The 11,062-nt window shown below is 39.9% G+C and overlaps 1 protein-coding gene across 2 annotated transcripts; it reads right to left on the bottom strand.

The window, feature by feature from the left end:
• Positions 1-247: 247 nt before the first annotated feature.
• On the bottom strand, positions 248-7,714 carry LOC124661580 (probable helicase CHR10). 2 transcript variants are annotated; one of them, XM_047199452.1, is made up of 17 exons: positions 7,626-7,714; positions 7,490-7,497; positions 7,245-7,323; positions 6,972-7,138; positions 6,659-6,784; positions 6,399-6,579; positions 5,066-5,201; positions 4,865-4,982; positions 4,305-4,394; positions 4,062-4,169; positions 3,755-3,958; positions 3,442-3,567; positions 2,700-3,358; positions 2,342-2,487; positions 1,089-1,247; positions 583-697; positions 248-492 (listed from the first exon to the last, which is right to left on the bottom strand). In XM_047199452.1, the coding sequence occupies exons 3-17, from the start codon at positions 7,321-7,323 to the stop codon at positions 447-449; spliced, it is 2,460 nt and encodes an 819-aa protein (XP_047055408.1). In that variant the 5' UTR covers positions 7,490-7,497; positions 7,626-7,714; the 3' UTR covers positions 248-446. The 2 variants fall into 2 exon arrangements, with proteins under 2 accessions (XP_047055408.1, XP_047055407.1); XM_047199451.1 differs by lacking the exons at positions 7,490-7,497; positions 7,626-7,714 and having other exon boundaries at positions 7,245-7,363.
• Between the last annotated feature and the right edge of the window lie 3,348 nt (positions 7,715-11,062).

The raw sequence follows: 11,062 nt of genomic DNA, 5'->3' as shown, positions 1-11,062 counted from the left end.
CACCTACGGCACCACTCTCAACCTCACCTGAAAAGGTCGCACACAGGGGTCAGCTTCCAGAATGCCTCATCAATGCAAGGAAACCACGTGTAACAATTATTATTACCTGAATGTTGAATCTTCATATGATATATATATATGGTGAGACTTCAGAGGAAACAAAAGATAAATGCCGAATTACAGAGATAGGATAATGGCTGCACACTGAAGTTAACAGTTCGAATATTTCTCACATCATACATACATATACAAGACACCTCTTGAGGTACCCATTCATTCTACGGTTTGATAGAACAGTAGTAAGTTCATTTGGTTCAGCTACAGGAATACCAAAAGTTACATGTTACATTCACGGTCTCTCATTCTTCTTGGACATGTTACAGCATGTATATCCCTATTCCCTACACAGCTACACATAGCTAGGTTGTGCCTTAAATGAACATGGATTAATCTGAATCTGGCTGTTGCTTGGGTGATCGCCTGAAGTAGTACCTGTTACCAGAAAACAGCGATGAATATTTGTTAGCGAACATTTACCAATTAAGAATTAATAACATGATCAAAGTAAAGTCGGTTGCGTACACAAAAATGTCGATGCCATGAAGTGATGCGTATTTCCTGAGCAGGCGTTCAATGGTATACCACTCTGATCTTTGGGAGCCACTCTGCTGACCGATCCGGGGCATATGGATACTCGCTTCAGGCAAATAAATGGAAATAAATCAAGGTGAGCCTGATAAATTAGCTAGAATAAATTACATTGGAAAATGCAAATGTAGAGCTCTCTTAGTTAATTGTTACGAACATGTTGTGACTATTAGTCTAATTAACCATAGTGACACCACCTCATGGTTACTGAACTGAGCTGGTTTGAGAACTGAACTGAATTCACTCCACAAACAGTTTATAACAGGAGGATTCTGCAATTATGGTATAACACTCCTGCTACATATTAGTAAGCGTTCAAACTACTGAATATGTAAATGGCAAACATCAATGCGTGAAAACACAAAATAGCTTCCAATGTCAAGATTTAAAGATACACCCCAAGTTTCTAATGTGGCAATAAGTCAAGAGGGGATTGATACCAGAACGCTGAGCAGCTGAGAAGGCCGCCTTTGATAAACACAGCTCCAAATCAGGTATTGAGATTCCACTTCTTGGAATTTTACGCTTCGGACTATAAGACTGGATAACAGCTAGTGCCACCCATAGAGGTGCATCCAAAGTCCGGCTACAGTTGTCTTCTGCAGAGAGGATACAAATGCAGTGAATACAATGGTTTTGGCTCAGTGTAGAGTATAGACTATGATCTATAACACCAATATAAGATCAGAGGATACAAATGCAGTGCTTAGAAAGCATCTGGAGTAACTGTACACTAAGATTTATTTATACACTAACAGCAGAGAGGCTTCCATAGATGCACAACCTATTGTAAGAAGCACATTTTTTAATATAGCAGTGAAATTTGAATAGACTTCAGATACCAAGCAGACCACTACAATCTAAACTCATATTCAAATGGAAATGAATGTACTCAGATTTACTACAATAACATAAGATGCTCGTGCCTATGGCAGACTCCCCACAAAAACCTTTGTTGACTGTGAATACATCCAAAGTCCACCAAATGCAGGCTACTGTGATATAGCTTTGCAGGGTTGCATCACTATTCTTTCAGTAAACTACCTATAGTGGTCTTGTTTATATCTCTGTAGTTAGCTAGTTAGCCCTTCTGAGCTTTTCTCAAGCTGTTGTTTGTATTTTTGGAACCTTAAACAAAACACAAAATAAATAAAAATATGCAGTGGGGAAACCTACTGTTCAGCTTCAAAAAACCTATATGGACTTCCAGAGTAGCCACATGAAAAGGAACTGAACACGATTCTGTCCATGGATCATATGATTTATCTATGGTGATAGGTGATAAACAAGTCACTTGATATGTGATCGATTATGGATGGCAACACTACAGTACATGATTTTGTTCTTGTATCCGAGAACATCTATACCACTAACAATGACTCCAAAGGGCTGTCACTTGAAAATATGCATATAAATAATCTGTGATGGTCAATTAGTAACTTGTCGCTATTATTGATGATTTTCGTATAAGACATGATACCAGGTTGAATTGGATTCGCATTAGCTTTCATGACAAGGTTAGCTTGGCAATTGATGGATGAAGATGAAGGAAGACAATTGCGCATCATCAGAGTGAGCAGTACTTCGAGGAAAACAACATCAGTATCAAAAAAATTAAGCTCTCAAGTACCACTTAAGTATGACGTGCTTCTCTTAAAAAAGTGAAAATAATGGAGCTATTTTAAGAACTAACCATCTAGCTGAATCAAGTGAAGATCCCCCATGTGAAGATCATCAGATTCAGAAGCACGCTTATAAGCATCTGGAATGTGTGTCGAGAGACCTGTCAAAGCATCAAACATTCCTCCACGTCCCCATGTCCCAGAATTATCTACGCAACTGCACCAGCATTTGATTTGTTCAGTAAAAAATGTGGTTCAGAAAAAACTATGAAATGTTGGAAGGAATTAAAAGAAATTCAAATTGCACATTTCAAGCTAAGCAGTTTAAATCTGATATAAAATCTCAGAGCCACTCTATAACACACTAAAATTCCTAGTCTAGTGGACATTGGTAAATAATGTAGTCACACTTCTTTCCTGAAAAAGTACCTGAATATTATGGCAGGCTTTGCAGCGCAAAGTTTTGATGGATCAGTGCAATCTCCATATACAAGTTGGACAGATCCTGAGTCAGAAATAATCTGATTTGGTATGTTATCAGGATCTTTGACCGCTAATGTCTCGTATCCCAAATCTTTCCACTTGGCTAATCTCTTTTCTTCAGCTTTTTTCTTATTAGCTTCACGTTTCAAGAGCTTTTCTTCAGGTGCTGATCTTTGCTTTTCTAGTTCAACTGTGACATTTTCAATAGAATGTGAAGTCTCCTTAAACTTCTCCACCCAGGAGAGGTATGCAGCTTCGTCAACCCCAGGATCAATTTTAATAGAATCATAAGCTCTAGTAATCACTGCCCCGCTACCGTCAGTCGAATTCGGATTGATTTCAAATGCTCGGCCATCCTTTTCTGAAGGTTCATGACTGCGCATCTTGACAACATTTTCTGACATTGATTCCAATTTTTCCAGTGTCTCCTCATTGATTGTTTCTGCAGCTGTATCTGCGGGGTCAAATTTGTGTAAGCCAAATATGATCGAACGCATGTCACTAGCTTCATTCCCCAGATCTTTCCCTTTCCGGTCGGTTGTATCCTCATCTCCAAAAATATTGTGGCTAAGCTTAAGTTTTCTCTCTGCTCTTCGCATGATGACCTGCATCAGTTTCAAATAAAGAGAAGAAAATCAGGATCTACTTAATCAAGATAGTACTAATACACGCAAGTCAGACTTTTGACCTCTTCAATTGTGCGCTGTGATACCAGATTTATTGATAATACATGATTCAACTGTCCGATGCGGTGAGTACGCTGCAAAGCCTGTTTGTCAGCTTGAGGATTCCAGTCTTGTTCATAAAAAATAACCTGCAACCAATCACTTCAATTAGCAACAAAATGATCAATAGCATAAAGTTTTCAAAATGAAATGAATGATAATTAGTCTGGAGCTGTCTGCTGGCCACTAAATACACATTTTGAATAAAGAAACCATCACTAGAATCCAAAGATTAGAGAACTGGGTTTGACTAGCTTCGACTTGAGTTACACTCACAGTGTCAGCACCAATGAGATTAAGCCCAACACCACCTGCTCTAGTTGATATCATGAACACAAAAGCTCCACTTGGATTGTTGTCATCTCCCACAACACCTTTGGTAGGTTGAGAGCTGAAATTTCTTATTGCCGTAAACCGCTCCTCGGCACGTACTGAACCATCCAGGCGCTCATATGTGTAATCACGCAGTTCTAGGAAATCCTGTTTAAGGGGTGATGCAAAAGCAATTGTTTACAGTGAACAGATATGCGCAACCATAAGATAAATAAGTCATTCTATGCCCAATGGTTCAAGAAAACAAAACCTGCAGAATGTCCAGTGTCTGAGTCATCTGAGCAAATAGCAGAACACGATGACCTAACCTGTGGAGCTTCTTAAGAACAAGATCTAGCACAAGAAGCTTTCCACTAGCCTGAATAAATATAACATAAAATATAATTAAATAACTGGTCTACATAAACCCAAAAAAGTCCCATGTTCAAAGTTCATGCATGCAAATCATTCCCACAGACTCTTAGTGCCCTGTTTCAAAATTAAGTTAACTGACCTGAACTAAATGCTCCCCCTCCTCATAAGGCTCAGGCTCAATGCCACTGAATAGATATGGATGACTGCAGGCTTTTCGCAGTTGTACTACCTGGTAGGATTTGCAAAAATAAGACACTGAACTTAAATTTGTACAGAGCTCTAATGTGCATAACTGCCAAAGGGCATAAAGGTGGAAGACCCCACATCCCAGCACTCTGATATGAACTAGCAAACCCAACAGTCTCACCCTGACGAGCAAACAAAACTGTAAATGGTATGTAAAGATGCATCGAAGTAAAACTTTACTGAGATGCGATCTCATTTGGTATGACGGGCTTTATAAAATACTTTTTTTGCCACAAGCAAAAGAATAGTTAATAAATAATGAGTTCACAAAGCAAACCATAAGGCAAAACGAATGAACTCTAGAACTCAGCCAGTTAAAATCAAACAAGCTAATTTGATTGAACAAATCACCAGTGCCAAGCATAAAAATTATACTAAATCTACACAATTTCGTATTGTGGCATTGAACATATATAAGAGATGCTGCTAGGCAGAAAAAAAGAAAACCATTACAATGTTTTGCAAAGACTGATGACGAGAAGATCCACCAGTGAATGAAAGAAGTGTTTGCAACTCTTTTCTCAACACCGATAAGTATATCTTCTTCTGTACGGGTGTCAAAGGTACCATCCTGTAAAGATCAATGAGCTTTAAAAAGGTAAATGGGAAAAAAATAAGAAGATTATGCTGAAGCTTAGATACTATCATACTGACACTGTCAGCTCGGTTAATGGAGGCAACTCCAGAATTCCGCTCTTAATTAGTAAAGCTTTTGTTCGTCGCAGCATAAATGCTCTGAGTATATGTTTAAGGATCTTGCATTGTCTGTTTGCTTTATTAGCTTGACTACCTGTTGAGAAACATATTAACATTTTGAATACGGAAGCTGACTTTATATTCAAAACTAGTACTCCCTCCGATCCATAATAAGTGTCGGGGTCTTAGTTCAAATTTGTACTCCTCTCTTAGTAAAATTCTGACACTTTTTATGGATTGGAGGGAGTATATTGTTTAAGGAATGGTGCATGTTCACATTTTTGCAGAAAGAGTAGACAAGCAGAGCAGGTGTCCCTGTGCTTATGTGCACATCTCAAACAAACAAAACGAAAATACATATGACAATCAAAGAAAATGTCAGAGATGATTGAATGATGTGAAAAGAACTGGTTTGAATTATTAGAAAAAAACTAGTCCCAAACAGATAAAAACGTTGACAACCATTGCATAGCCAAATGTTCGGGCACCTTATCTCGCTACCTGAATGAGCTCTAGAGCTCAGCTAGCTAAAAACCACGAGGCAAAGCGAATGAACTCTAAAATTCAGCCAGCTAAAAACAAACAAGCTAATTCATTAAAGAAAAGGTTTTGGGTTATTCCTGTGGCACTGTGATATTTTCCTCCAATCTGTACCTCTTAACCTCTTTGCGATGAAAAATACTCTTTTAAAAATCACAAATACTTTATGTTGTCTTGAAGAGAGAATTTTCATTCCAACCATTGTCTTTGAAGAAACAAAGAAAACTGTATAATATGTGTTCTCGTTTTTACGTGCTCTCCAGAAAAAATAACAGGACTATTGATGATAGAGTAACAGTATTTAATCAACCCATCACCACAGACCTACCTAAATATAATACAACACGAGGCACATATGCAGCACCCAAGGTGTCCGCTTAATGATAAGCATGAGGTATATAGTGCTCACAGCGAAGTTGCATAAATATGACCCTGACAGAACAAAGCATACCACTGGCAACAAGATGAATCCTACTCACTCCGTTGCAATGAATAAGGCTTATAAATTTAGTCAAAAGTCAACATCTTCTAAGTTTGACAAACGTTATCGATAAAAGTATGAACATTTACGATACCAAATCAATATTAGTAGATTCACCGTAAAATATATTTTCATAATATACTTGTTTCATGCTGCAGATGTTTATATTTTCTTCTGTACATTAGATCAAACTTGTAAGCTTCAACTTTTGACTAAATTTACAAGCCTTATTCATCGGAACGGAGGTAGTATATAATATTAGGTACATACCTAGTAGCAAATTCCCAGCTTCCTTGAAAGTAGACAGGAATTCATCGAGTGACCCAAAAATTGAAGGCATGCAGAAGTGCATCAACGCCCATAGTTCAGAAAGGTTGTTCTGGATAGGAGTGCCTGTCAGTAGTAGACGCCTTGGCATGATAAAACGCTCTTCAAGGACATTATACAATACCTGGATAAAATTCAGAACCAGTGTTATAAACAGAGCCCTGCAACTCGCATGATCATAGTGAAGGAGCGGTTTTACATACACTGGATGGATTTTTCAGACGCTGGGCCTCGTCAATAACCACATAGAGCCAGGGGATTTGCGAAAGGAAGTCCTGATCCATCAAGGCTATGTCATAGCTCGTCAGCATCACATCAAATGGTAATACCTATTTTGCATTGATGAAAAAATAAAGAAGGTAAAGACCATGCACAAAGAAAAACTACGGAAGAACAATGCTCTCCAAACAAAGCTATTCTACAACAAGTAAGAACAGATATAATAGCCAACAGGTGTTACCCATACTGGTGGAGGTTTATAAATTAAGTACAGAAACTTGTAAGAGAACAGCATACATTCGAACCAGATGATACTGAAGATTTCTGGACATCTTCATGCATAGGTCTCCGTAGGTTACGGCGATGCACCTTATCGCCGACATACTGGATGACCTTCAAGGAAGGGCAGAATTTGCCGAATTCCGAGAGCCAGCCATCTGTCACACTCAGAGGGCATAGCACCACTGGAAGAAGAACACCCACCATTATTATGAGATGAAATGGAGATGGTGGAGCAACAAGCTCGCATATCGACAAGTGAGATCAATCGAGGTAAAAAAGAGTACGCACGGAACGGTCCCGGCGCAATGGATTTTATCTTCAGGTAGCTCAGAAGAGAAATTGCTTGCAGGGTCTTCCCCAGCCCCATCTGCACATGGTCAGAGACAGGCATAAACATCACCAACAGCCACTCACGGAAGCCGAATGCGGTTCTGAAACCGTTAGCGCACTATTGCAGTTTGCAGAAAGCAATGTTCGTGCCAGAATTGGAGCTACTGTATCGCATTCCCATCCCTAGCAAAGGGCGGGCTCACCTCATCGCCTGCAAAATGAATCGGAATTCGAATAAATAATTGATCTCAACAGTATAGTACTAATGGAGGAGTTGGGATGTAGTGGTGAGAGACGAGAGAGAGCGGCCGGAAACGGCGGGGATTGGGAGGTACGGACCGAGCAGGACGTTGACGCCGAGGTGGTAGCGGCGGATGAGCCAGTCGACGCCGTCGAGCTGGTGCGGCTTGAGGTCGGCGGTGACCCCGAGGTCAGCGGAGGATGAGAAGAGCTGAGGCTGGGATCCTCCGTCGGCGGAGAGGACGAGGTCGGCGGCGGCGAGCAGGCGGCGCTCGTAGGCGGTCGCCGTCGCCATTGGGGAGGCGCGGGAAGTGGCGAAAAAAAAAGATAGGAAAATGGGAGTTGCGGATTGTGGGAGGGACGTGGCAGAGATAGGCGAGAAGGCTGCGAGAGAAATAGAATATTGTTTGCCGTGTCATATGGGCCGGGCCGGCGTGGCAGTTTCGGCCCATTTCTCCTGTCGCCTCCGAGTCGGAATGATACTGTTTTTTTTCGGGTAAGAATGATACTCCCTCCGATCCTAAAAAAGTATCTCACAGCCAATACAATTACATTTTATAATTAAGTCCTTCTAAGGTTAGGAAAATCCATTCACGCATCATCAGCCGAGTCCGCCCAATACCGCGCATGTGTGTGCGTCCCATGCAGCTACGCTCCCGCTTGATTGTGCCTCTGATCAGCCCAGGTCAACCCTCCCTCCTCCACGTGCGTTGTCCATCCATGATATGTTCAATAATGGAATGCGGGTTGATGCCAAGTAAATTTAGGATTGTTTTGCAAAGTGTGTTGTCCGACAGTTTTTTTAGGATAGGAGGGAGTAGTACTGTTTAACGCCGTTCTACAGCTCATATCAGTTTTGGCAATGACATATATCGAATTAACCCACACTCAATTGCCCTGACTAGCTACTTTTTTCTACTTCTTAGTATATTTGTCTGTTCAAGTAATAAACCGCTATTAATATAAAAAAAAGTTTGTCTAACTAATATTCTCATGTTTGTGTGCGTGTGAGTGCAAGAGTATTCAGATGCTTGTTCAAAGAGGGAGCAAGGGCAAGATTCAGAGATTGCAAAACTGCTCCCCAACCTCAAGATGATGTGAATCATAAATCCGGGTGCCAAGATTTACTCCATGGTGAAAAAGAAGCTACCGGCGACTACCATCACCAAATGGCAAATGAAGAAAGTATAATTTATTTTTCTTTTTTCAGTTGCTTTTCATTAGAGGTCCTCTTGTCAAGAGAGTGATTGAGTTTCACTGAATTTCGTGATCTTCTTGGATGCAAATCAAGAATACTTTTATCACTTCACATGAGGGTGTGTTAATTAGCTTCATCAATAGTCATCCATCATGGAGTGACACAGTTCACACAATATACCTAGTAAATTTTAGGGTTTTCCCTTTGCCTTAGGTAGTAATAGTCTTGTACTATTGTGCAGGTGATGGAAAATCAAGTTGTGTAATTGAAGAAGCCCGATGGCCTAGTAGGTTAGTTAAATTGGTTTGCCATGTTTGCACACACTTGACGACGGACCAAAAAAAGAATGGTAAATATTTATTTAGAATATATCATGAAAATTCCAAACAACTACATAAACGATGTGTGGAAGGAGGAGAGGCTAGTGGGTACCAAGCAAGAGGAGGTTGTAGTGATGGATGAACTAGTTGACGTTGTGTGCTTGGTGCAACTCATGATAGGTTAGAGAAGGAGAGGAGGATCCACCTTCCACACTAAATGTAACTAAGTCCCTGCCTTCAAATTATCGGCACAAAGATGCTTACAAATATGCCATTGTAAAATGAAAGATATTCGATATAAGTTGGTATTATATTGGCATTCCGTGGAGTACCCAAGTGCCGATAGTGATATTGTTTTGAAAGTTTTCTTTTTGTTGTGCAATTTTTGTAAATACATGGAAATATGGTATATATTGAGTGAACTTACACTCAACTTACCTAACTAGCTGCTACTTCATATTGTTTTTCTTACCTGTTCTTGTTGCATATAGCAACAGTGCAACCCAACCTGAAGTTGGTGAGGATTATACATTGTGTGTGTGTTGGGGGGGGGGGGTGGTGGTGGTGCAAAATTCACTCCAAGGTGGAAAATAAGATACCATGCATATACTTCAATCACTTTTGACAATTATAATAATAATTCTACTAATAATACTAATATTAATAAAACCAATACTTGTAAGAAGAAAGGGTAAATAAGAAGACGAAGAAGAATGTAGCGTTAAATTGTACCTTGCTAAAACACCTTAGGGGGACCCTGGCGGTTTTGAACGCCAAGGCATGCCACTAATCGCCGCGATGGTGATGGACCGGCAAATAATATTCATCAGGGATAATTGCGTCAGGAATTCTATAGATTCGGCATTTCTTTTCTCGTGGCGCATAACGATTCGCGGCGCGTTCTCGTACGCAACACCGAGACGGAAATACATCGGTATAGTAGTAGACGGTGCAAATATAAATGATGAGTATAGGTATAGTGCGGCGCATTATTATTGTCATGTTTCGTGCACCTTTCGACGGGAGAAAATTTAATCACAATTAAAGCTAAATATCGGTTCATCCATTCCACTTAAATACTAATTGTCATGTCATTAAGACGGATAATTATATTTCATTACATCATATTACACTGGAACCACTTATCTAAGGATCTAATCCCTATACTCAATTTCTCTACACCTTTAGATCTAAACCTGCTAAAACCCACATATAGAAGGGCATCGTGACCCCATCTCTATATATGCAGCATGCCTAACTCGAAAAAGAAGAAAAACCCTAATTAGAGAAACTGTCCTAGCTAATTGCTTAGAATTTCTTGATCCTCTCCCTAATCTGCAAGCCATTCACCTCATGGCTGACCATGGCATGTGGATCTGCCCAACAATCACCGAGCGAATGATGACGCCGTGAATCTTCACGTCATCCTCCGCGAGCCTGACGATGTTGGGTGCATCTGAAACCATATGGAGGTCAATTAGAGGGATAGCAATACGAAACACAATCTATAGATAGAATGAAGAAAAAAAACTTCTGCTTGGGATCGCCGGTGGACGTCTTCAACTCCTCCACCATCTCCTTCGCGTGCAAAAAGTGTGGATGTGAAGTAAAATTGGGTAGTGTGACTGGAAAAGGGAGTGGGGATCTAGTGTTAGAGAGTGGAGAGAGTGTGGATATGAGATATGAGCGGAGTACGGAGGCGTGTGAGTGGTAAGTGGGTTCCTATATTATATAGAAAATGAGAGACTGTCAAGTGGGAGTGAAGAAACTCTTAAGTTTGCAAAATATTTTCATATATGATTAGTTGTGTACATAGAAGCTCTATGCCAAAAAATTAAGTTCATATGTTGAACAAAAGTATACCATGTAGTATAAACTTTGGATTTTACCCTGATAGTTATGATACTTAAGTGTCAATACACTTGTTTCTTTGATAAATATTAAATAAACTGTATAAAATCTGGAAAAAAAAATCATATTAGCAACATTAAGTGGTATGGTAAGTTATGTGATTACAA

This window comes from Lolium rigidum, chromosome 6 (genome assembly GCF_022539505.1).
Source record: "Lolium rigidum isolate FL_2022 chromosome 6, APGP_CSIRO_Lrig_0.1, whole genome shotgun sequence".
Lineage (NCBI taxonomy): Eukaryota > Viridiplantae > Streptophyta > Magnoliopsida > Poales > Poaceae > Lolium > Lolium rigidum.
This window is presented reverse-complemented; position numbering and strand designations above follow the sequence as displayed.

Coding starts and splice junctions, on each gene's coding strand:
- LOC124661580 (XM_047199451.1), bottom strand. CDS start 7,353: ATGTTTATGCCTGTCTCTGACCATGTGCAGATGGGGCTGGGGAAGACC. Junction 6,580..6,658: donor GTCTGAAAAATCCATCCAGT/GTATGTAAAACC, acceptor AATTTTATCCAG/GTATTGTATAATGTCCTTGA. Junction 4,983..5,065: donor CCATTAACCGAGCTGACAGT/GTCAGTATGATA, acceptor TGATCTTTACAG/GATGGTACCTTTGACACCCG.